The following is a 27680-nucleotide window of genomic DNA, read 5'->3' on the forward strand; positions in this document are numbered from 1 at the left end:
GTTCCGGTGGCTAGTGCGGAGATCGTGGACATTGGAGGCTTCCCCCCAAACCTCGATGAGGTCCACGATCTCCGCACTTGACCAGGCGGGCGCCCGCCTTTTGCGCCCCCGGGCAGGCTCCCGGGAGCCGCCAGGCTGGTCGTGGGGAGCAGTGGAGGGCTGGGAGCCCTCGGATGGCTGGCTCATCCTGTGGCAGGTGCAGGCTGTGCAGGCACGGGTGCTTGCAGCCTTGCAACTGGCACAAAGTGAGTAGCCAGCCCGTGGCCCTTTAAGGGCTCCGGGGCCGGGAGGGGGGCAATAGAGTTTCCCTGGTGTTGGCCAGAGTGGCCACCAGGGAAACCTGGGAAGCCTTAGCCTCCCACTAGTTCGAACTAAAGGGCTACACAGCCCTTAGTTCGAACTAGCTAGTTCGAACTAGGCGTTAGTCCTCGTAAAATGAGGTTTACCTAGTTCGAACTAAGCGCTCCGTTAGTTCGAATTAAGTTCGAACTAACGGAGCGCTAGTGTAGCGCCTAGGAAAGTTAGTTCGAACTAACGGACGTTAGTTCGAACTAACTTTCTAGTGTAGACATACCCTTAGTGCTGAACAGATTGTGCAAAAGTTTCCTGTGTAATTTCAGCAAATCAGTCTAGTCTATAATATACAATTCAGTATTTATAGTTGACATGGTGTGCTTCTAATTTGTCATTGGACCTTATCATGTTTCCTCTGAGGTCAGCAAAGAAGCTATCATTAGTTTCATAGGGAGCAGGACAGAATAGATTTACTATCACGCAAACAAAATTTTAAGAGTCTGTAAGAGAAAATGGGTTCAGAGTCACCATTAATTTATGCAAACCAACACTTCCAGTTAGCTAGATGTACTGTATCTTTATACTGTCTTTTAAGTTCAGTTTGTAGTTATATCACAGGAAAAGTAGGTTTATAGATGGATTATGATTTTAAAGCACGGATCACTCACTGTTTGGAGGTTTCTGGACAGTGAGAATGCATGTCACTGTGAGTGAGTGAGTGAGTGAGTGAGTGAGTGAGTGAGTGAGTGAGTGAGTGAGTGAGTGAGTGAAAAATGCATCATTGTAGTATCTTAGAATATCTGTTTAAACAAATGAGAGCTATACAACTTGAAAATTAATGCATGAAAAGAAATCCCTCCAGGCTTTCCTTCTTATTTGTATCCATGCTTATTCTCCCTACCCAATATTTCTTCTTTTTCCAGTGTATAAATAATGACAATGAATGATTGGAAAGTCCTTGAAGAAGCAATGAGAAATCTTCTGAATATGATATCTTGGGTTTAAAAGATCGGTTTCTGCTTGCTATAGCTATTACTGGTGCAAAGAGTATACTTCTATATTGTTAGGGGAGTGAACTGTGGAAACCTATGGTGTCCACCAAAAATAAGTTAATAATCAGGAAAATACGCAATAGTTTAAATAATAGTAATGATAAATTTGCCTGAATTCTGTATCCTGAATGATAAATTTGGATCATTCAGGCGAAAATCCCCTTAATATCAGTCGGAGTTGGCTTAAAAGGAGAAGTGAGCCCCTTCATTATGAATAGAAGATAGAGAAGCATCATAAATCTCAATATTCAAACAAACTCTAGTTCCATAACTTGTGTTAAAAGAATGACAGGCATGTGTCAAGGCTGTTCCCCACTTTGGCAGTTCAAGTGCAGATGGTGAGGCCCACAAGAGACTTTAAAATACGTTGCCACTAAAGGCTTGTGTTAAACACTCTCCAAGGTCACAGATTCGATGGCCTTGTTTTGGTCTTGCTGCCTCCACTCAAATGTAAAAACCTCTTTGAAAATCCAGAAAGATGAACTTGGTAATTCCTTGCTGTGAGGTGTCCTCAAGCTCTTTTAACCCTCTCACTAGAGTGAGCTTGAAAACTTTAATTTCTCTTAATAGTTTGGCTTTGCAATCCTAGGCACATGCACAGAAAACTTCCTGCCTTCTAGGACACAAGACTCAGAATATGGTCTTAAAAGGATAATTTTTATAAACAACAAAAAAAAAGATCACGGTTGGTGAAACATTGCTTGGTTGCTAGGTGCTACACAGCAACTGAAAAAAAGGATAAAAAACCCACAAAGAACTGCTTCTCTGGGATGCAGTTTGGAAAATGACAGTGTAAAAGGTTAGTTGTATTGTTCAGCACAGAGAAGTCTAACAAACGGAAAAATAAAGGAAATGACTCATCGTTTCAAGACATAGTCTTTTCTCGGGAGTGGATGTAACTGGATTCTCCATGTGCGGATCACTGGTTTATTTCATGTCCTCCCAGGTTTTCCTTTGGCCCTACAACAGGAACAGAAAAACCAGTTTCCATTCAAAAGCCCACACTCTGTTTCCATTGGCTTTCTGGGCCTCTTACCAATTCATTTCCTGCTTTCCTAGCATTCTTGGGGAATTAATGTATATAGTAAGCTGTAGTGTATATCCGTTACCTGCACAAAATACTCACACATTTTAGGGGCACCCACTATTTTTACCCATTTATAGGACTCAGGCATAAACATCTCTATATAGGCACCGACCCTGCCCCTTCTGCAGGCTTAGGCATAAAATCACATTTTGTGGGTTTGTGGGGTCTTTTTCCAGCGAAAGAACCTTACACAGTAATTTCCAATTTAATATCTCTTTATTAACAATCATCTAAAACAGTTGCACACACTGCTCACCACTCCCAATGAAACAGATGGACTCGTCTTGATGGCTAGTCAAGATCAGGTCCATCTGGAGGAGCTCCAGTTTCAACATGGTGTCATTGGCACAGGGTTGAGGTCTGGCAGCTCTGATCTTGGAGTGGTGTTCCAGAGAAAGGCTAAAAGTCATGTAGAGTTGGACCTTGCAAAGGGAATTAAAACCAATAGTAAAAGGTTTTATAACCATATAAATAGGAAAAAAACAAAAAAGAAGAAGTGGGACCGCTAATCACTGAGGATGGAGTGGAGGTTAAGGATAATCTAGGCATGGCCTAATATCTAAACCAATACTTTGCTTCAGTCTTTAATGAGGTTAATGAAGATCTTGGGGATAATGGCAACATAACAAATGGGAATAAGGATGTGGAGGTAGATATTACCATATCCGAGGTAAAAGCCAAACTTGAACAGCTTAATGGGAGTAAATCGGAGGGCCAAGATAATCTTCATCTAAGAATATTAAAGGAACTGGCACATGAAATTGCAAGTCCATTAGCAAAAATGTTTAATAAATTTCTAAACTCAGGGGTTGTACCATTTGACTGGAGAATTGCTAATATAGTTCCTATTTTTAAGAAAGGAAAAAAAAAGTGACCCAGGTAACTAAAGGCCTGTTAGTTTGACATCTGGGCTACGTCTACACTGGCCCCTTTTCTGAAAGGGGCATGGTAATTTCAGAGATCGTAATAGGGAAATCCGCGGGGGATTTAAATATCCCCCGCGGCATTTAAATAAAAATGTCCGCCGCTTTTTTCCGGCTTTTAGAAAAGCCGGAAAAGAGCGTCTGCACTGGCCCCAATCCTCCGGAAAAAGCGCCCTTTTCCGGAGGATCTTATTCCTACTTTGACGAGCCCCTGTAGTATGCAAGGTCTTGGAAAAAAATTTGAAGGAGAAAGTAGTTAGGGACATTGAGGTTAATGTCAATTGGGACAAGTTACAACATGGTTTTACAAAAGGTAGATTGTGCCAAACCAACCTGATCTCCTTCTTTGAGAAAGTAACAGATTTGTTAGATAAAGGAAATGCAGTGGATCTAATCTACCCCGATTTCAGTAAGGCATTTGATACAGTACCACATGGGGAATTATTGGTTAAATTGGAAAAGATGGGGATCAATATGAAAATTGAGAGGTGGATAAGCAACTGGTTAAAGGGGAGACTACAGTGAGTCATACTGAAAGGTGAACAGTCAGGTTGGAGGGAGGTTACTAGAGGAGTTCCTCAGGGATCAGTTTTAGGACTAATCTTATTTAATCTTTTTATTACTGACCTCGGCACTAAAAGTGTGGGAGTGTGCTAATAAAGTTTGCAGATGACACAAAGTTGGGAGGTATTGCCAATTCAGAAAAGGATCGGGATATCATACAGGAAGATCTGGATGATCTTGTAAATTGGAGTAATAGCAATAGGATGAAATTTAATAGTGAGAAGTGTAAGGTTATGCATTTAGGGATTAATAACAGGAATTTTAGTAATAAGCTGGGGACACATTAGTTGGAAGTAATGGAAGAAGAGAAGGACCTCAGAGTCCTGGTTGATCACAGGATGACTACGAACTGCCATTGTGACATGGCCGTGAAACAGGCTAATATGGTCTTGGGATGCATTAGGCGAGGTATTTCAGAAATAAGCAGCAGAAATAAGAAGGTGGTAGTGCCGTTATACAAGGCATTGGTGAGATCTTATTTGGAATATTGTGTGCAGTTCGAGTCTCCCATGTTTAAGAAGGATGAATTCAAACTGGATCAGGTACAAAGAAGGGCCACTAGGATGATCCGAGGAATGGAAAACCTGTCTTATGAAAGGAGACTCAAGGAGCTTGGCTTGTTTACCTTAACCATAAGCAGTCTGAGGGGAGGCATGATTGCTCTCTTTAAATATATTAGAGGAATAAATACCAAGGAGGGAGAGGAATTATTTAAGCTTAATACCAATGTGGGCACAAGAACAAATGGATATAAACTGGCTATTAGGAAGTTTAGACTCTAAATTAGATGAAGGTTTCTAACCATTAGAGGAGTGAAATTCTGGAACAGCCTTCCAAGGGAAGTAGTGGGGGCAAAAGACCTATCTGGCTTCAAGATTAAGCTAGATGGGTTTATGAACGGAATGGTTTGATGGGATAACATGATCTTGGCAACTAATTGACCTTTCACTATCAGTGGTAAATCAGTGGGATGATAGGAGTTACTATAGAGAACTTTTTCCTGGGTGTCTGGCTGGTAAGTCTTGCCCACATGCTCAGGCTTCAGCTGATCACCATATTTGGGGTCAAGAAGGAATTTTCCTCCAGGGTAGATTGGCAGAGGCCCTGGAGGTTTTTCGCCTTCCTCTGTATCATAGGATACGGATCACTTACTGGAGGATTCTCTGCATCTTGGGGTCCTTAAACCATTTGAGGACTTCAATATCTGAGATATAGGTGAGAGGATTATTCTAGGAGAGGGTGGCTGAGATTCTGTGGCCTGCATTGTGCAGGGGGTCAGACTAGATGATCATAATGGTCCCTTCTGACCTTGGAGTCTGAGTCTGAGTTAGTTCCCAAAGAATTTCCTTTTGGGCCCCAGTTTATAAAGTGAAACCTGAGTCCTGCTTAGCTAGTCTGTAACCAATTATTTTAGTATAATTTTACAAATCAATCATAACCTATATTACCAGAATTACCTAACCAATCATACCTCACCACCTTAGTGGATTTACACCTAACAAAATTAATTATACAGCAGGCAGAAATTAAAAAAAACAGAGACCATACAGAGAAACAATAGGAAAGTGAGGACCACAATGATAAAAAGAGGACTCCACATCCTCAACTATTGGTAAATAATTTCTTGCCAGACGAAATGCTGTCACACTAAGTTTTCTTTACCCATCTTGAGATCTGTTTCTTTATCTAGTGCCAGTGGGTGCCATTAGAACAGGGTCTTCTGCTTAACAGCCTGATGTGACAACTATTTTAATTCAATTTAGATGGGAAGTGAGTATGCAACTCCAAGCTTTACACCTAATGGCTGCTGCTCTTCAATTTGGCTTCACAGGAAGGCTTTAGGCATTCCAATATGGCTACAGGTCTTCCAATATGGCTATAGAAAAAACATATTGTTACATATCTACAGTGCTCTAGCATGCTACATGCTAACTGGCCCTGTGGACACTGCTACCATGTACAAAAAGTTCCATAGTTCTCTTTGACCTATTTATGTCTTCAAACAGCAGTAGGTCATAGTTCACTAGAGAATGTTCAACGTACAGTTGCTATGTCCGCACTGCAACTTATTAGATGATATGATAGTGTGCTATAGATTTATACCCCGGTTAGTCATGCACTAACTCTACATGTGCATAAGTCCTCAGTAGTCAGTGTTTTAAATTGGGGATTCTCAGGACAAATTATTTGGTGGTCTCAGTTTGGAGCCACCAACTCTCGCTGATGGCCTCTCACATTTTCCTACAATACGTAAGTAATGGTAGGCAATAGACATAAATATACACATATACTCATCCAAATCATTGTAATTTTTTGTTTACTGCTAGCTACTAAGTCTGTTGTAAAAAAGATGATATTAGCAAACATACAAGTATCATTTTCATAGCAGACTTACTCAGCCCCAGCAAGCCTGTGGACAAATTAAGCCTTAGATTGAAGGTGAGGAAAGTGGGGTTTGGAGATGGGGCAGTAGGACTCAGTGGCCAGGAAAGATGATGAGGCAGGAGTTTGATGCCTGGCAGCCAGGTGAGGGGATCTGGAGCTGAAACAGAACACACAGCTAGAGCATGTGTCTGCAACCCAAAGCCCCACATCCCAAAGCCTGAGCACCCTTCCCCCGGTAGGCGGGGAACTGACTGGCTGCCTGATTCTTCAGCATTGTGCCCCTCTGGCAGCCCCAGCAACCAACGCGAAGGCAGTGCATCCATGGAGGGAGCTGCTTCTTTTCCCTTCCCAATGAAATCACAGCCCAACAGGCTGTGGCTGCAAGAAAAGCCCCTGGTGGTCACATGTAAGAAAAATTGTTTTAAACTCAAGCCAATATACTCAGAGGAGGATATACATTGAACACCTTTCCCCTACAAATATTTCAGTCATGTTACTTTCCAGTGATCACAGATAAGGCTATGTGAATCCTAAATCTTTCAGTGTCCGCTTGCAAGGACACAGATATTCTGGAGGATGACTTGCAACCACCACTTTTCCTTAATGTCCCTTTCAACTACCACCTATCCTTAATGTTAGCTTAAATGTTGACAGGGGACTTGCAACCTGGCCCCTTCCTCTTTTCTGAGACAGAGGCCTCCTCTGCATATAAAGAACAGAAGAACGGGCGATATTGCATTTAACTTCCCTGATTCATTCAGGGGCTTCTGAAGCAGGGGAAGTTATTGCAGGGGTGCCAACCGACTTGCTGGGCCTCTGATCAAGGAAGAGCAATCTTCAGTCCTGGAAGGGGCTGAGCTGGGGAAGCCAGCTTTTGGCACTGCCTGGAGTGTGTTACAGTGGGCCCCCTGCATTCCCAGGCAGCCCTCAGAGTCATGAGAGCCTGCTGCGTGGCACTTCAGTGGTGATTTAAAGGGCCCCAGGGCTTCAGCAACCACTGCTGCAGTGGCAGTGGCAGCAGCGAGGAGGCCTGGGCCCTTTTGAATCACTGGGTCCCTTGGCAACTGCTCCCCATTGGCAAGCCTGAGGTGTTGAGATGTGCCCTCCATCACACACCATTAGGTAGAGACATTGTAGAAACATTTCAATTTTCACTACCAGTAGAAGACAGTATAAATGGAAATGTCACTAAGAAAAAGTCAACAGTCCGTAATATTGTTTCTATGAGTTTCCCCAGGTTTCAGCAGCATCAGTGCATGTTCATTACTCTGTATAAATCTGAATAGCATGTTATGGATGCAAGGAAAACGGGACTCATCATGATTTCACATGGGTCTTTAGTTCTTTGCAAATCTTTCACACTGCCTTATTCAAAGTCAAGTTGATAGTTGACAAAGGGTAGTGGAATTTTAATCATTTATCCAAACAACACTTTATAAACTCAGTAATGGTCACTTAAAGTAAATATCAACATGTGAAAGTATTGTCCTGACAAATTAAAGTGCATCTTAGAGAATGTTTTCCTTTCAGAGGTAAAACTGTGGATTTGATTTATTTTACCTTGTCCGCTTGTTGTTTAATAAATGTTTTTTTCTCATACAAAATTTGAAAAAAAGAATTTGTGACCACATTTATGTCACCATGCATACAGAATGAGATTAAATTTTGAGAAGGTCAGTGGTATTTTTGTAATGAACCATAAGAAAATAATATTTTAAATTTGATTATGCTTATTTTAAAGATTGCTCCCACATCCGACAATGATTTTGGGCGATACAACTGCACAGCAACCAACAGAATAGGAACAAGGTATCAGGAATATACCCTTGGGCAAGCTGGTGAGTACATTGTGTTTAAGTTTTCTATACCCATATCTTTCTATTTCACCAATGCAAATTATGATTGGACTTTTTTCATTTACTTAATTCCACTGGAGCTTTTAGAACTGTCTTTTTTTAGTTTTCTTAAAATGTGACATTGTATTCTCACAAATGTGTTCTCACAAAAATAAGATCTCCCCAAAATTTTGCCCTGAACCTTAAAAAATTACTAAAATTTGAGAAAATGCTGCTAACATTTTAAAACAATGGATCTGATTCTTCTTTCTCTTAGGTGTGTCTAGACTGCAGGGTTTTGTTGACAAAAGTGGACTTTTGTCGACAAAACTATACCTGCATCTACACTACCGTTGAGTTCTGTTGACACTTTTGTTGATGCCGGTAAACCTCATTTTACGAGGCATAATGCCTTTGTCGACAGAGTTCTGTTGACAAAAAGGGCAGTCTGGACGAGGGGGTTTCTTTTTTTTAACAGAAAAAGATCTCCAAGGTAACCCCCTTCTGGACAGTCCTTCTTCAGGAAAAACCTCTTGTTCCTGTCTGTAGCCATGTTTTAAAGGCACAGATATCCCTGGCAGGCATTCTGACAGGAAGCTGGCCACAGACCAACACAGTAAGCATACGGCTCTCCCAGCTTCACTTGCACGTGGCCATGTGTGCAGCTCCAGAGCCACGAGGCCCATAAGGACCTTCGAGGGAGCCAGCCCAAGTTCCCTCAGGTGAGAAAAAGAGAGCCTCAGCCTGGTCAGAGCCAGAGGTCCTGACACTACTCAAACTGTGGGGGGGGGAGGAAGCAGTCCAGGCCCTGCACACCCAGCGCAGGAACGCCAGGATTTACGGCCGCATGGCTCAGGGGCTGGCCAATAAAGGGAACCATCCCAGGATACTGCAACAGGTCCGGGCCAAAGTTAAAGAGCTTTGGCAGCGTTACGTGAAAGCCCGAGAGCTGAACTCAGCATCAGGTGCAGCCCTGGTACACTGCACCTATTATAATGAACTGGACCACATCCTGGGAGGCCAGGAACCTATGTCTGCACCGGTGCTCATGCAGACAGGGTTGCACACACCGGTGCAGCAGGGCCAGCAGGAGGTCCTCAGGGAAAATGTGGAGGAAGAGGAACAGACAGAGGACACCCAGACCCTGACCCTGCAGCCTGTCCCGGAGACCCAGGAAGCCTCACAGGCATCCTTGGACGCTGGCGAAGGAACTTCAGGTGAGTGCAGTCAGGGTCAGACACAGAACAAGGGAGGTGGGAGCAGAGAAAATGCAGAGCAACCTGCACGTCTTGGTCCTCCTGGACAGCTTGCATCTCTCTGTGCATGTGCAAGCAGGGAGGCAGGTGGTGGGTATGTGGGTGGGGGCCATGGGAAACCCAAGGTGCTGCAGGCCCCTGTCCCACTGTGGCTGCACACTTACCTGGCCTGGACGGCCATGGTGCAGGGGGTGGGAGGATGTAGGGGGTGGAGGCGGACATTGCCCTAGCCACAACGGGGCCCCTGTGTGACCGAGGTGGCTGGCAGGGCCAGATGTGGCCTAATAGTAATAACATTCCCATCCCTTGTTGTAAGGACTTGTGTGTGAATTTCTAACACTGATTGGTTCTCTCTCTCATCCTCCACAGCCAGACCTGCTGCTGATAACTGCCGGGCGACACCTGTGCCACCACCCACCTGGTCCCACAGCACCCACAGGCATTGGAGGGCCTATAATGACCTCTTGCGGAGGCATGTGGAGGTGATGGAGAACATTGAGGGGACCATGGCAAAAATGGAGGAGACCATGGCCGAAAGAACCAGGGAGGAGGCTCGCTGGCATACTCGCCTGCTTGAGCACTTCCTACTGCAGTGGAGCACAATGTGTGCCACCGTCCAGAAGGCCCTGGCTGTGCCAGGTCCTCTCCTCCTGGGGACTCCTCCTGCCCATCCAGCTCCAGCTCCCTCTGGCCCCCCTTCCTCTCCCTCAGCCCCTGCCACCCCTCCAGCCCTGCCTAACCCCCTGCTAGAGCAGAGCCATCTGCAGCCCCGACTTGACACCGAGGACGTCAGGGTCCACGGACAAGAGGTGGCAAAGCCTCGCAGCCCAGGTGATACCACCATTATCCTTAAGTTGTCTGTCCTTCCTCCCCCCCACCACTAGGTTGACATCTCCCCTCCCTTTTCTCCCTCCAGGTTGAAATCCTCCCTCCTACCTGTCAGCCGACGGTCAGGGCAGTGTGTGTGTGTGTGTGTGTGTGTGTGTGTGTGTGTGTGTGTGTGTGTGTGTGTGTGTGTGTTTTCGAGAAAAGGTTTAACGTCCGTGTCTTTACTGCTAGGACCGGGGTCCCATCGCAGAGGGTAGCCAGCAGGCCAACAGACGCCCCTTTATAGGAAGAGCTTATTACACCTTAGATTTTAGCTGCTAGAACACAAGGTTCCTTCACAGCGGGCAGCCTGGGAAAGGCTAAAAGATGCCCCAACGGATCTCTCACCTGGGAATGACACAAATCCAAACGCCCAAGCTCTTCCTATGCCTGTCCTTTATGACCGGCTGAAGTTCTTTTAAATTGTGCTTGGTTCTGTTACAGCAACTGAAGGAGTCAGGTTAAAGCTTAAACAGTTACAGGTTTATTAAAGAAGCTTATAAAAGCATATGGTTACAATGGCTATTGCTCTATTTCTTAAATACTAGCAAATATATAGAGAGAGATCTTAAAAATGGTTACAGGAAAAAGGTAAAGATAGAAAATAGAAATAATGGTACCAAGTGACAGCTTAATCTTTAAAGAGCTCTAACACTATGTATATATATACTTAAGCAAAGGACCACATCCAGGTACAATTTTTACCCCTTTCTGTGCCTCTTGACTCCAGCGTGTCAGGCCAGGGCCGGTCTCTCAATTCCTAGGAAAGACGAATACGAGGTGGGTGTCCCCTTGGAACCTTGGGAGATCAAACACCTAACCTGACCAGCAGATAGATGGTAGATTGACACTCAGAGAAAATGTGCTGCTGGACCCATCTTTATACCCCTGGGGGCTCGTATCCTCTTTCTTATTTAAGAGACCAAATTGTACTGGTCCGCTTTGTGGCACCAGTTCTTACAAGCAAGTTTCAAATAATTTACATTTGCAAGAGAGAGAACTAAATTGTGAGTACTAGACATTTTTTTACTGGGCGAGAGATTCCTCCCCCTGCGGACAGCTGTGTGTTCGTATCAATGTGGGTTAAGTCAAGGACACTCCTTGGCAGCCTCTTGGTCAGCAATTGGCATATCTCTGTTTACAGCCATTCACGGTCACACAGCCTGGGCCTTCTTTTCTGTGTGCCCTGTATGCTCCAGGCAAGCAAAAATGGATGTTACGGGGGGGAGGGGTTCCTGTCTGGCTACACTACCCCAGTTATAAACACAAGTTAATTGTTCAAAAAAAGTGTATTTTTAACAGTTGTTGAACAATTCTATGTTTTATAACAGTTCTAAATTCTAACGTTAATTGTTAATAAACATTATATTTTTTATATTTAACATGATGTGTGTGTCTTAACTGTTTGGAGGCTGATACAGGGATGGATTGTGGGAGGGAAGGTTTTGGGATGGGGGGGCAGGCCCACAGGCCCCATTGGGGGACTTTGGGGAGTCATTGGGCTCCAGCTGAGAAGCAGAGCCTCCCAAATGTGGACTCCCACCTGATGGGCTTGGCAAATGGCAGCTGTCCGAGGCTGCGCAAACTGCCTCCCCTCCACTTCAGCCATTGGCCCCCAGCCTGAGAGGAAGGCTTCCCCTTTGCTCCTCACCAGGTTGTGGAGGACGCAACATGCTGCCACCACCTCTGGGATATTGTGTTCCCCCATGTCGAAGTGAGTGAGCAGGCACCTAAACCTCCCCTTCAGCCGGCCAAATGTGTATTCCACTTGTAAACGTGCTTGTGTCAGGTGCATGTTAAAGACTTCCCTGCTTGGGTTCAGATGCCCTGTGTATGACTTCATGAGCCAGGGCATGAGGTGGTATGCCACATCAGCCACAATGCAGACTGGCATCTCCACGTCCCCAACAGCAAAGGTTCACTGGGGGAAGAAGGTTCCAGCTTGCAGCCTTTCATAAAGATGCGAATTCCGGAAGATCCGAGCACAGTGTGCTCAGCCCGACCACCCCACACAAATGTCCGTAAATAGTCCATGGTGGTCAACCAGGGCTTGCAGCACAATGGAGAAGTACCCTTTTCGGTTAATATAACGGGCTGCTCAATGGGGCGGTGCATGGATGGGAATGTGAGTTCCACCGAGCGTTCCTCCACAGTTTGGGGATCCCAGCCCAGCAAAACCGGCCATGATGGTGTCTAGGTCCCCGAAGTAGACAATCCGGTTCAGCAGCTCCGAGTTGATGGTTGTCACCACCTGCAGAAATAGACACATACAAACACACACAATATGAAGTTAGAGGGGTTGCCCAAGTCCTTGGCAGGTACTACTCTTCACCTTCTCCCCCCTCCCCCACCCCAAGACCTCAAGAGTCTTCCCTCCTCCCCCGGTGATTGCTCTCAGCAGTACAGTGGAGTGAGGCCAGGAGTCTTCCTTCCCCCCCCCTCCCCCGCCCTCTCCTGGTACAATCCCCCTACCCCTCATGGACTGGCGTCCCCTCCCCCGAGGGACTTACCTCCATCAAAATGGCACCAACAGTAGATCTCCCCACACCAAACTGGTGTCCCACTGAGCGGTAGCTGTCAGGAGTGGCCACCTTCCAGAGGGCAATAGCTACCCTCTTTTCCAGCGGGATTGCAGGGCGCAGGTGGGTGTCCTGTCATTTCAGGGCAGGGGCAAGCCAGGTGTAGAGCTCCAGGAATGTGGACTTCTCCATCCTGAAGTTTCAGAGCCAAGCCTGGTCATCCTACTGCTCCATTACGAGCTGTTCCCACCAGTCCGTACTTGTCTCCAGCCTCCAAAATCGCCTCTCCGGGAAAAAGTTCAGAGGCAAGAACTGTGCTACTGCATCCTGAAATAGGGGCTCCAGCCTGCGTGCAGTATCCGGACCGGGCATTAACATCATGAAAGTCTCATGCAGTTGCAGCAGCATTTTAAGCACTGTGGAGTGGGGCCAGGGGCAGCTCTGGCTCCATGGCAAACAAAGGGATCAGAAAAACCTCCCCCCCCAAAAAAAACCAAAAACAAACCCAAACTGCTGTGCTGTCCCAGGAAGCAGGAAACTCATACCAAGTACTGCAAAACCTTTGCTGTCCCTCTAGGAGGTAAGCAAGGCAGCTGCAGCAGCAGAGCAATGGCTGGTCAGAGGGGTCCCTTTTAGCACTCGTCTCGGCAAAGGGCAGGTAGCAGCACCAGGAAGTACATGCTGCCCCGTGACCTGGCAGAAGCAGTTCTGGGTGCCGCCTTCTGTCGGCAGAGCATCTGGCAGTCTTTGTTGACAAAGCAAATGGCTTTGTCTGTCTCCTTGATGCAGTCTAGACGCTCTTTGTCGACAGAAGTTTTATCGACAGAATCTGTTGACAAAACTTCTGTTGACAGAACCCTGTAATCTAGATGTACCCTTACACTGATTTCACAACAGTGGAACTCTATTAATTTTAATGGAATTGCTCTTGTTTTATGCAAGTGAAAGCAAAAGTGAATCAGGTCCATCTCTTTAATTTTTGCATCTGGTATTTCTTTTTTAGGACCGGGATCAGAAGTAAACATGCTAAAATACTGTTGCAAAATCTATTTTCAAGTGCTGTACATCCTAGATTTGCAAACAAAATGTGCCAATATTTTCCTTCATTTCAGAAGTCCAATCATGTCCATGGATTGCACAATTCTAATTTAAAATGTGCAGGATTTGGCCCAAGGATCTATGATTAAGTTCATTCAAGCTGTCAGACTTGTGGGTGCTGATCATGACAGAACTTTAGAATATATTTGAGTTCATCTATAGGATTGTAGATGAATTTAAAAATAAGGTTGTATATTTGGTAGTGCTCTCAAATATGCTAGGTTTTGCGCAGTACTGATTACCTGGAAGAGTTTTTGTTTTTGTTGTTGAATGACTAAAATAATGCACAAGAGTTGGTTTCATAGCACTTTTTCCTTCACATCAAATACCAAAATAGGGCAGTGAGTCTCCACCAAGTTTCCAGGATCAAAAAACCATTAGGAGCCAATTCTGTAGATGATGTAAATCACCATAGTTCCAATGAACTCATTCCAATTTATAGCCACTGAGGACCAGGTAGTAGATCATGTTTCTACTTTAGCTAACTAGAGTTATATGAAGGATGTCTTTGTGGTTTTGGTTTTTCTTTGTGTAGCATAAGAAATTATTTTAGAGAATATTTTTCTGCCATCTGCTTTGTTGAAAATGCAATAAAATGTAAGGCTAAAACATAAGATGCACTCGTTACAATCCTAGTGGTAATATATATTTGATATTATTGCTACTATGTGCATTTCCAGATTTACGGGAGATTGTCTGATGTTTTCTTTACTTTTAAACATTTATAGAACATTGCACATTAGTCTTGTCTATCTCTCCCTCTCCCCCCCCCCCCCCCCCGGCCATGTTTCAAGTGTTGCAGAAGCAATTTGTGTTATTTATTAAGGGGATTTATGTGTAGAAACTATGCATATGATTGAAAGTTTATCCTATTATCTCTAAAGTATAGATGATTTTAAACATCTTTTATCCCCCTTTTTTATGGTACATCTCTGCTTTTTAATAATTATCAAAACAATTGTGCTTCCAACAGTAGCTGAAAGTGCTATTTATCAGAAACTTAGCAGATTTTCCATTCACCTTTAAGTGAACCTGGTAAACAGTCAAGAAAAACATTTCTCATCCTACTTTGGCTTGCTTTTGCCTCCTGCAATTGAATCAAAATATATATTCATTTAACTTCCTCATCTTCCTTTTGCATATCATCTCCCTCAGTCTCCAAGCATTGCCCATAAAGAGAATTTCTTGCCCTGCCTCCACATTCAACCTCTTCACAACTCAGAAGGTCCCAGAGCTTAGAATCAACTCCCATAAACAAAAATATTTTACCTTAATTGTGTAGAAATAAAACAGAAAATATTTACTTGTGGACCCTTTAGTCCACATGTGTTGAGCACTTACTGTAGTAGTCATATATAATGGAACTACTCATGTAAGCTGCTAGAACTAGGCCAAAAATATGCATTAAATGTAACTTCTCTGATTATCTTTAGACTAGTCTTCACTTAAGATGGTATGTTCGATATGTTAAAAATTTCAGTTCAGAAAGTTCTGTATGTCTGAAAATAGAAAATACTGCATCGGTACATCAATTTGCTTAAGCTCTTTCAATGACTGCCTTTCAAAAATGCTAAATAAATATATGAAGAAATATCTATCTCATAGAGCTGGAAGGGATCTTGAGAGGTTATCAACTCCAGTCCCTCACCCTCATGGCGAGACCAAGTACCATCCCTGACAGATTTGCCCTAGATCCCTAAAAGCCCCCCGCCCCCCCAAAAGGATGGAACTCACAATTCTGGGTTTAGTAGACTAATGCTCAAACCACTGAGCTATCCCTTCCCCCCCCCCCCCCCCCCCCGAGAAAGAAAATAATAAAAGAGAGAAATCCATCTCCAGGACCAAGTCTATGAAATAGAGGAACAATAATACTTCCCAGTTGAAGAGGACAAGGTTTAAAGAAATGCTTGCTGTTTTGTTATAGCTTGTGCATACCAAAGAAATGGATCCTTAATTCTTCCTCTATTGTGATAACAAACAAATTACACCAGCCCAGCTGTTAAAGACTCTTATTTCATCCTCCCAATGGCAAGACATTGATTCCCTCCTTTCAAATCTTTCTCTGCATTTACGGGTTAGCAACCTCCCCAAATCAGTGACAGTAAATACAGTAATGGTCCATGTCCCCACAAATTACAATAATGTAATTCAGTCTTTTTAGCTTTACTGTAAAATACTTCAGTTTGTCATAAAGGAGAAGGAGTGAAAGTTACAGTTGGTGTTATAGGCTTGACAGATAATTACTAACTTTTTACCACTTCACGCCTCATTTCCAAAGAAATTTAATGCGGAAAGAGCATAACTGTTCAAACTGAACCCCAAGTTAGTGAAGTTTCTCTAGTCTAGTGCTCCAACCTCTTAGTTGCAGATACTCTGCCACTCAAATTCTCTCAGATTTATTATAAATCAATGACATATATCATTTCCTAATGATCAGTTTGTTTCCCTGCAATCTATGCAGAATCAGTCATCTGTCATTTATAGTGTTTCGTAAAGCAGTGCTTTGCACGTTATTCCAAAAAGAAGACATAAAGAACGAGTTAATATATTATATAGGATGTACTTGCATTAGATCAGTGGTCCCCAACCATTAGAGGTTGCCAGGCGCCAAGGGGAGTGGCCATTCGCCCGCTGGGCGCCAGAGGGCAGGGACACTTGCGCGCCCGGGGGCGGGACCCCCCATAGCCACGTGCTCGAGGCTGGTGCCCCCTCCAAGCGCCCCTCCCCAAGCACCGCATGCCCGGGGCCGGTGCCCCCCCCCAGGCACCACATGCCTGGGGCCGGCGGCCTCCCCCCCCCAAGCGCCAGGTCAGCCCCGAGCACTTGGCAGGTGCACACAAATGCCCCCACGGGCACCGTGTTGGGGACCACTGCATTAGATATACCACAAATGCCTGGTCAGGAAAAGTGATAGAAATGTAGCCGTGTTAGTCTGGTGTAGCTGGGTCTGGCCCACGAAAGCTCATCATCTAATAAACAAAATGCAGGACAATGTAGCACTTTAAAGACTAACAAGATGGTTTATTAGATGATGAGCTTTCGTGGGCCAGACCCACTTCCTCAGATCAAATAGTGGAAGAAAGTAGTCACAACCATATATACCAAAGGATACAATTAAAAAAAAGTGAACAAATATGAAAAGGACAAATCACATTGCAGAACAGAAGGGGAATGCGGGGGGGGGGGGGTGGGAAGGGGGAGGAAGGAAGGTAAGTGTCTGTGAATTGCTGATATTAAAGGTAGGGAGAGTGGGATGTTTGTGAGTTAATGGTATTACAGGTGATAATTGGGGAAACTGTCTTGGTAATGGGTGAGAAAGTTCAAAGACTTGTTAAGTCCTTGTTGGCAAGTGTCGAATTTTAACATGAATGACAGTTCAGAGGATTCCCTTTCAAGTGCAGATGTAAAAGGTCTTTGTAGCAGAATGCAGGTGGTTAAGTCATTTAGAGAGTGTCCTTTCTGGTTAAAGTGGCAAGAAACTGTTTTCTCTTTGTGATCTTGTCTGATATCTGTTTTGTGGGCATTAATCCTTTGGCGAAGTGTCTGAGATGTTTGTCCAATGTACATAGCAGACGGACACTTTCGGCACATGATAGCATAGATTATATTTCTGGATGCACAGGAATATGTGTTCTTGATCTTATAACTCACTTGGTTAGGTCCAATAATGGTATCAGCAGAATGAATATGTGGACAAAGCTGGCAACGGGGTTTGTTGCAAGGGAAGGTACCAGGGTTGGTATTAGTGTGGTATGTCCTGTGGTGGTTGGTAAGAATCATCTTGAGGTTAGGTGGTTGTCTATAGGAGACTATGGGTCTGTCTCCCAGAGCCTCTTTGAGTATGGTATCCTGTTCCAATATAGGCTGTAGTTTATTGATAATGTGTTGGACCATCTTGTTAGTCTTTAAAATGCTACATAGTCCTGTATTTGGTGAGGGAAAGTGATGCTTTAATTATAGCAGCTTGAAAAATAATTCCTTGTGTTCCTCAGAGTATAGTTTTTGTGCTTAAAACATATTGCGGTTCCCTTTTAGCTGATGCTGTTAATGTTGTTGCAGTACAGTGTCTCCTTAATTTCAGAGTAGACAATATGGACCCTCTCTTCCTAAAGAGAATGTGTGCTTTGCCATGGAGCACTGTTTCTCAAGAAGTATAATTTTCGTAACTAGTTCCTCTGCAATCTGTCCTGTTTCTATTTTAAATCAAACAAACACACAAAACTAATATTAAGAATTATGCTTGCAGGAAGATATGCGGGGTTTTTGTAGCTGTGCATATCCTTGAGACAAGGTTAGTGAGGTAATATCTTTTATTGGAACAGCTTCAGTTGGTGAGCACGATAAGTTTATGAACTTACACAGAGCTCTTTTTCTAGTCTTGCAGGAAGACACTATTGACGGTATTAGGTAAACTACATATGTCATCCATGTACTTCTTCTGCACTATTTGATATGTGAGTCCAGTTCTTCTTTACTCATCCAATACTAAGCCCCAGACTTGTAAACATTCACTATTTGGCAAAGTCCTTGTTACATGGAAACGTCTGATTGAAATCCATGAGATTCTTCACAGCATTAAGCATCATACCAGGGTCCTATGTTAGGCCAGTGACATTCAACCTACGACTCTATTTGTCAAAGTGTAGAGCAAAGGGCCACATTTACAACTTTTAATTCAACAGTACGACTGCCTGTGCCTGTGTTTCTGGTAGATTAAGCAGAACACTGATCTTGGGTGTATTTTCTGTGTTTGATACACGTGAGGCTTCCCTGGGAGAGTAGAGCAGTTGAAATGGCAGTATGTAGGCTATCAGAACCATTTTCCTATTACTCTGAAATGAAAAAAAAATTGTTCCAAGAATCTTTCTTTAATTCCATGAATCCAAGAGGTAAGGAAGATGATAGAATAGGAAAAATATTAGCATTCAGAAGGAGAAAAGAGGGGAAGATAGAAAAATTCTAATACTGTAAGTGGAATCAGAAAGAGTTTTAATGTAACCTGTGTCATATCATGGAACTGTTTTGTGATGTTTGTCTTGTAACGATGTGTCAATATGCGGTTATGCCGTGTTATCACCCCACATTGATTCAGAGCCTCAGCTGGTTTAAACCAGAAGCCAATGGAGATGCACCAGTTTAGACCAGCTGATGTTTTTGGCCCAAAATCACAAAACAACATCACAACACAAACCCAGAATGTAACATGCTGAGTGATTATTTCATGACTCTCGCTTTTATTTATTTGCTGTTACAGTGGTTCATCAGCTCTTAATGGTTAACTGTATTGGCTGTAAGTGATTCTCACACCTTCATAAGTAATTATCATTTATTTTATCATTAACTTTAGTAATTTTATGCAGAATGACCCTTAATAATTAATATTAAAATTAATAAGAAAGATTATGATATTCATAATTAGGTACCAGTTGCAGTGAATTCTTACTTGAGACACACAGAAAATTTATTATAATAAATTTACTCAAATGAAGGGTAAAAATGTCTGCAAAGTAAATATTGCACAAATGCTATACTTCCACCAGTGATTTATTTCTAGCTGCTTATTCATGTATATCAGAGATAAGATTGATGTCAAGTTTTCAGATCAGCACCTTTCCACTGTGACAATAATTTGTTTGTCACCTCTATACAGTTGTTGATCAGCACTTATTGAAAAATATGTAGCAAAGTTCTGTGCAAATCAAGATAAATCAAGTCACATTTATGAAAAATAATCAGTATTCGTTTTGAAAAATTGTGTATGCTTATATCATGGTATTTGACCTTTGTAAATGGGAAAACAAATGATAAAATGTGAAATTCACAGATACCCACCACTGTTCCTTCTAATCTGCAGGGCAGCACAGCTTCACTGATGGTTAATCAGCCCCTCCCAGTCAGTCAGCTCCCTGACAGAGTCCTGAGCCTCTCCTTGGGTGGGGCTGATTAATCACCTGTGAAGCTGTGCTGCTGCACAGCTTAGAGGAGACACTGATACCCACTTGCTTCCAGTAGTTATAGTTATGGTGCAATTATTAATTAATTGTTACATATTTAGCATTTATATTGCAGTAGTCACAGCTCCACTGGACTAAGTACTGCACAAAGATACAGTAAATGTCAGTTGCTGCCTCAAATCATGTAGGGCCCTCTCTGCACATGTAACACAGAGTCATAGAATCATAGAACTGGAAGGAGACTCTAGAGGTCAGCAAGTCCGGTCCAGTCCTCTGTACTGATAGCAGGCCCAAGCATCATCTAGACCATCCTTGACAGATGATTCCACAACCTGTTTCCAAAACCTCTCTAGGCAATTTATTCCAGTGTTTAACAACCCTGGCAGTTTGGAAGTTTTTCCTAATGTCCAACCTAAACATCCCTTGCTGCAACTTAAACCATTGCTTCTTGTCCTAGCCTTGGAGGTGAAGGAGAATAATTTTTTCTCTTTCTCCTTGTAACACCCTTTTAGGTACTTGAACGTTTTTGTCATGTCTCCTCTCTGTATTTTATTTTCCAGACTACATAAACCCAATTCTTAGAGCCTTCCCTCATAGCATATGTTTTCTAGACATTTAATAATATTTGTTGTTCTTTTCAGAACTTTCCTCAATTTGTTCTCATCTCCATTTTAATTAAATTGATTTAAAATATATCTGTATGTCCTCCAGTTAGGGGTCATACATTCCCCCCCCCCCCCATCCTTGGCTGAGCCCACTGCAGCAGCCATAGACATGACAAGCAGTTCTTACTTGGTCCCAAGCTGCTGAAGTGAGAGTGGTCTAGAATTCATAGAATCATAGGGCTGGAAAAGACCTCAGGAGGTCACTGAGTTCAATCCCCTTCCGAAACCAGACCACTCCCAACTAAATCATCCCAGCCAGGTCTTTATCAAGCCAGGAATTAAAAACCTCTAGGGATGGAGATTCCACCACCTCCCTAGTTAACCCATTCCAGTGCTACCCCACCCTCCTAGTAAAATAATTTTTCCTAATATCCAACCTAGACCTCCCCTGCTGCAACTGCAGACCATTGCTTCTCATTCTGCCATCAGTCACTCAAACAGCCTCTCTCCATCCTCTTGGAACCTCCCTTCAGATAGTTAAAGGCTGCTCTCAAATCCCCCCTCACTCTTCTGTAAGATAAACAAGCCCAAAGCCCTCAGCCTTTAATCGTAAGTCATGTGCTCCAGCACCTAATCATGTTTTTGCCCTCCATTGGACTTTCTCCCGTGTGTCCACATACTTTCTGTAATGGGGCCAGAGGGAGGGGGGCAGATTTGGATGCAATACTCCAGATGTGGACTCACCAGTGGTGAATAAAGGGGAATAATCACTTACCTAGATCTTCTGGCAATGCTTCACCTAATGCACTCTAATATGCTGTTGACTCATATCCAGCTTCTCATCCACTGTAGCTCCCATGTTGTTTTCTGTCTAATTGCTGCTTAGCCAGTAGGTCCCCAGCCTGTAGCAGTGCTTGGGATTCTTCCGTCCCAAGTGCAGGACTCTACACTTGTCCTTGTTGAACCTCATCAGATTTCTTTTGGCCCAATCTTTCAATTTGTCTAGGTCACTCTGGACCCTATGCCTACCCTCCAATGTAACTACCTCTCCCCCTAGCTTAGTGTCAGCTGCGAAATTCTTGGGAGTGCAATCCGTCCCCTTATCCAGGTAATAAATATGATATTTGAATATTGATAAATATGTTGAACAAAACCAGCCCTAGAACTGACCTTTGGGCCACTCTGCTTGACACTGACCGCCAACCAGACATTGAGCCATTGATCACTACCAGTTGAGCCCGACAATCCAGACAGCTTTCTATGCACCTTACAGTCCATTTATCAAATCCGTACTTCCTTAACTTGCTGACAAGAATATTGTGGGATACCATATCAAAAACTTTGCTAAAGTCAAGGTATATCACAGTCACCAACCTCCCCATGTCCACAGAACTAGTTACCTCGTCATAGAAGGCAATCAGGTTGGTCAGGTATGACTGGCCCTTGGTGAATCCATGTTGACTATTCCTGATGACTTTCCTTTCTTGCAAGTACTTCAGAATGGATTCCTTGAGGATGCCCTCCATGATTTTTCCAGGAACTGAGATGAGGTTGATCAGTCTATAGTTCTCTGGATTGTTCTTCTTCCCTTTTTTAAAGATGGACACTACATTTCCCTTTTTCCAGTTGTCCGCAACCTGCTCCAATTGACATGAGTTTTCAAAGATAATGGCCAATGGCTCTGCATGTCCTCTCCCCAGAGCAGCCTCCATACAGAACCTCTCATCCACAGGTCTCCCCCAGAGCAATGATTTAAATGAAGAAAAACAAAATTTATTTGAGTTAAGGACCCGAGCAACACTGCGTAAATCTTCTAATGTATCTACATTCCATTAGTCAGACTGCATTAACCAGCATGGTCAATGTACCAAATATTATTGTTTTCTGTTAAAGTGCTACAGGATTCACTCACTCCTTAATGTGCTATTCTGGGACAGGGTTTTTTCCCAGAAGGTCAAATAATATTATTTTATTTGTGTTGCAATTACTGTAAGCTGGAAAGTGCTCCTGAGGCACATTGCCATTGTCTTTTTTTCCCTGCCAAACTTTTACTGTTAGACTCAGTGATGACAAAAAGTTCCTCTCCTAAACAGGAAAACAATTTCTTGTGAGAGGAAACCATTAACACCAGTTATACAGTGCTGTTGACCAAGTATATATAGGAAGAACTGTATTATTTTGGTATTTTTAAAGTTTGATCCCACAAAAGGCTGAGAAGGATTCTCAATTCCCATTACAATCAATTTAATTTGGAGATGCCCAGTGCCTTCCAGGCAGTGTTGAACTCCTGATAATACAAGGGTCTGAATATCTTCACCTTCTTCAGTGCCTGAGTATTTGATTAGTTGAACAAACAACTTTTATAATGCAAAAGTCACATTGTTTTTCATCTCTTGTCACTCTGAGTACATAATTTCACATCATAGACTTTAATACAGAAGTCTCCTAAACTGTGTGTTTTTTTTCTAGGACAGGCTTAGGCTTCACAAGCCAGGTGAGCTGGGCAGATTGTCCCAATGGCTTTCAGAGCCTGAGGTGAGCACAGCCATTCCTGGATTTGCCCAGGTCCAGTTGAAACATAGTATTATATGAAACCTTAGTGTGCAAGGCAAAGACATTGCTTTTTAAACACATAGTCTACCTTTTTGTCAGATTTTTTTTTCAATTGGTTGTGAAACATGTATAGAAAGTTGCATTGCCATCTTGAAATTTATCATTTGAATCATTATTTTATTTAAAACTAAAAGTGATTTATGTGATGCTTCTGACAGGAAGAGACAAAGTTTCTTGAAGAAAGATTAGTATGAGTTTGGTGCTTATTTGCATGATACTGGACTAAATAGAGGCTTTGCAGGAAAAAAACCCACTTGAGGCTCCCTGCCCACATTCTTACAACTCCCCCCTACACGCCCACCCACGCACCCACACCTAGTTTACTTGGTGTAGCATAGGAGAGGGCAAGCCTCCATATGTCGGATCCGGACCACCAAGGATGTAGATCTGGCCTGCAGCTCCCCCATCCTCAGGCCAATGAAGTCTCCTCCCCACGCCAGGAACATGCAGCACCACAGGGAACCACCAACTGTTCAAAAGATATAGTGGTTCACTCTAGAAGCTGTGCACCCTTGCAGGTTGGGAGCAGAGGGCAAAGACTTCACATGCTCCCCTGGCCAGGCCCTGATTGACCTGGGGGTTGGGGGAATGCCCAAAGTCTCCTGCGCCAGCGATGCATGGCATATAGAGGGAACCGCCAGCTATTCCAAACAGCTGGCAGCTCTCTCTAAGTACTGAGGCATGGCGGGGGGGGGGGGGGGGGCAGGGAAGATGCACTCCTCCACCCCCAGTCCAATCAGGGTCTCTTGGCAGGGGAACACGGGAATTCTCCAGGCCCATATCTTCCACCCGAAGGGGCAGCCTGAGGCCACTTCAGAAATTTGTGAAGTGTTCACCCCTTCAGAAATTATTGGCCACCCATGGTGAAGCAGGAGGATTCACTCTCACAGCTGAGACAAATGGGTCAGATCCCCTTTTTGGAGCTGTTGGTCCAATCTTTCTGGAGATTGAGATAGTCACACGTTACATTAGTTTTATATTTTTAGTCTTTTCTTTGCATCTCTGAGGGTTAACTTTTGTTTTTAAAAAAAGTTATTTAAGCATCTGATATTATCACATGGTTCTAGGATCTGCTACTGTACATACAGGCCGATAAGGCCTATACTATAAGCTGGCTTGGATATGTGGAACATGACAGTAGTTACAACAATGGACAGTTCAGGTAATTTGCAAGTTAGGCTACCTCATAAAGTTCTGACAGTGAATATTAGACTTGATTTGCCAAATCCTTTTCACTGAGCAACACCAGACATCTCATTGTGTTAGTCATGAGAATGCTATAGATATTCAACCAAACAGTATTTTGAAAGGGTAACGTGTGTTACTTCAACAATGAGAGGTTGGAGTAATCCCTTTATTAAGATACAAAAATGGAAATGCTGTACTTGCATGATGAAAAGTGGGTCTTTGCTCTCTTATTTCACCCCAAAATGCCTTTAAGCATTATTATATTAAGGTGAGATGAAGGATCATGAGATAAAAAGTGAATGGGATAAATGGTAGTGACTGTCAGGGGCTGTAGTGAAGGGAAGAGTCCTGTTGCAGAGACAAGTCATACTCAAAATAGGGTAACGTTAATCCATTGGTGATACAAATCACTCAAGCAAATTTCTACCTTACCGATACCTGACAGTGGTGTGTGTATGTGGGTGTGAAAGTTGTCTTTTTAATTGTGCTTTTATTTAGTCAACACTGAAGATATGCATTTCAGGGACGTTGGTACGTATTTGAAGCAGATGTCCATCCCACTTTAGAGAGTGTTAATAAACAGTTTGAAAGAGAAAGCCAGGACCACTTAGTTGGAAAGCAGATTTCTTCATTTGACTTGAATTTGTACCATTTAGATGTTTTTGATCATTCCAAGTTAATGTAAGTGGAGTTATACTAGTATAAAATTAGCAAAGAGACAATGAGGCTCTATGAAAAGAAAGGAAAAAAGAGGGGGAATGTCACTATTTAAATATCTATACCTGGCTCCTCATTCTATTTTTTATACAAAGCATCAAAAAAACTGCTAGATCCTGATTTGACCACATTTATTCCTTATCCTCTGAGGAATCCTGCTTAAATAAATCAGATATCTGATTCTGGCTCATTCATGAGGTGTGTTGAAGAGGTTAATGTTGTTGAAAGTTATAACAATCACTATTTTGAGAGAAATAATGGTCCTCTAACCAGAGATTGATACTGCAAAAAGTTGAGAACTATGACACCATTCCAATAAATCAATCTGAAATACATTCTGAACATTTAAGAGTGGCTAAACTGTTTTCGCATAGACATTCATGGAAAAACTCACATCAATTTAAATATGGTAGGATCAGACGCTAAGTGAGTAGCTCTGCTGGAAAACTACCACATGCTTAAATGTATTATATCTTTAATGTTTAGTTCAGTCAGGGTCTGAATGCTTAGGTCTGAATTAATATTCGTTAACTAACTCAAAACTCTCTCAATTAATTAATCTGATTATTATTATTATTATTATTATTTTATTATTTTATTAGGAAAAAGGTGCTATATTAACCTATTCTGGAGGAGATACTTCAATTTACTAATTTTAATGAAAAATAAAACACTGATTTTCTTGTTTGTATCTAGTAACAGTCTCGTGTTTTGCTTTCTTTTGATGACTCATTTTTTTTCTAAACTACATTTATTTCTTGATACTTGGGCATTCTATAATGGAATAAAACTTTGCTACTCTTTGAAATGCATTGATGGCATTCTTTAAAGGATATGACCTTAATATGCGTTTTGAGTGTGTTTCAATGTGTTTCACATTTTCTTAAGTGGTTCTCAGTTAACAATGTGCCAAAGTATTTAAAAATCATGCAAAATATTTTGCTAGGTCTACACAAGAGTTTCACTTGATGCTCAGTAATAAAAAAATTGAAAATTATACATATCTTCATTTGGCAGAAATTATACTCAGATTAGCAGTATGAAAGTAAAAGACGTTCCTTATTTCACTATGATTTTTTCTTCCATATGCCATATATATCATAATCAATCATATACAAAACTAAAATAATAAGACAGAGGAACTTACTGGATAGTTTGGGGAATTAGCAGCAAAATCTATAGGGAAATATATAGGAAAACAGCTGTGGCTAACAGAATTTGGTGGAGAGGAAGGCCTGATAGTGAAATTATGATAAAGGTGAGGGAAGTTACCTATTTCACTAATGTGCATCGCCTGATCATCATAGTATTGGAGGGCCTCATAATCTTTTTAATGTATGTATTTTCACAGAACCTCTGTGAGGAAGGGAAATGCTTTTTCTCATTTTTTTACAGATGGGGTATTGAGGCAAAGAGAGACTAAGCCCATGTCCATGTTACCACTTATTCCAGAAAAACTACTGTTGCTCAAGTGCATGAAAAACCACACCACCGAGTGATATAAGTTTCACCAGCATATGTTGTAGTGTGCAAGTGCTATGTCAGCAAGACAGCTTCTCTGTCTGACATAGATACAGCTGCTCATTGAGGTGGTTTTATCATGTTGACGGTAGAACTCTCCTGGTGACAGAGTGAGTATAGGAGCAATCTTACTACAGTGCAGCTAAACCACTACAGCTTTGCCATTGTAAGCTTGTTAGTGTGAACATGGCCTAAGGAACAAGCCCAAGATCTCTCAGGAATTCTGCAGTGGAATTGCACCGAAGTCTCAGGCTAATAGCCTCAGCTCTGAGTAATCCCGTGTCTCAACAGCAGTTACTTATGGATTGCCTCGATCGCCTCATTTTCAATGAACATTAAGAAGCAGCTTTTTGAATCTTGAATCAAAATGAACAGAAAATTGTATGACTGACAAAAGTTCAGATTGATTTTTACTTCATCCCAGATGGTTTGATCATTCATAGATAAAGACTTCAGTTTATGTGAATAGTTTAGTATATGGATAAGTTTTAGTTGTCTTATCTTTAGACTTCTGCACATATTTGTACATGCCTCTGATACACCACTCTGAAACACAGGAAAAAACCCTACTTCTCTTTATATAGTAAGATAATGAATAGTAACAATGCCAAATCTAAAAGTGTAAAGTAAATTATACTGAGGCTAGTTTCAAATATATAAAAACAGACCCAAATCACATCTGAAATGTCTGTCTTCTGCATGTACAACAAAATATACTCCCTTGCCAATACTTGTCATGCACTACCATGTATATAACATGCCTATACATGTTCAGAAAAAAATGCTGAACCACATGAAAAGCCCATAAAACAAGGAAAGGAAAGGAAAGGAAAGGAAAGGAAAGGAAAGGAAAGGAAAGGAAAGGAAAGGAAAGGAAAGGAAACTTTAGTTAATTGGACCATATTGTATAAAGTTAAATTTCTACATTTGAAAATATAGAGATTCTGAAATAAATTTCTCACTTTTATTTAATGTTTTGGAATTTCAACAACTATATTTCATATTTTAATAGTTATTTTATATTATGAAAACTATGACTAATTTTTGAATAGAGATAAAATATTTCAATTCCAATTAGAACTTTCCTATAGAAACTTTGTATAAAGATTTCTTGGTAATACATTGGAGTCCAGCCCAATCCAGAAAGAAGACACAGCTGATTTATGTTGGGTTTAAAGGCTACTATTCTCCTTTACATAGTT

The 27680-nt window shown here is 42.3% G+C and overlaps 1 protein-coding gene across 2 annotated transcripts in view; it reads left to right on the forward strand.

Annotated features, from left to right (window-relative positions):
- NCAM2 (neural cell adhesion molecule 2) overlaps nucleotides 1-27680 on the forward strand; it is a 545555-nt gene that overhangs the window by 400661 nt on the left and 117214 nt on the right. For both annotated transcript variants that reach the window (XM_075910051.2, XM_006128839.5), the window contains exon 11: nucleotides 8047-8143. In XM_075910051.2, the coding sequence (XP_075766166.1) occupies nucleotides 8047-8143 (97 nt within the window). The remainder of the gene's footprint in view (nucleotides 1-8046; nucleotides 8144-27680) is intronic.

This window comes from Pelodiscus sinensis, chromosome 1 (assembly GCF_052426305.1).
Source record: "Pelodiscus sinensis isolate ZL-2025 chromosome 1, ASM5242630v1, whole genome shotgun sequence".
Lineage (NCBI taxonomy): Eukaryota > Metazoa > Chordata > Testudines > Trionychidae > Pelodiscus > Pelodiscus sinensis.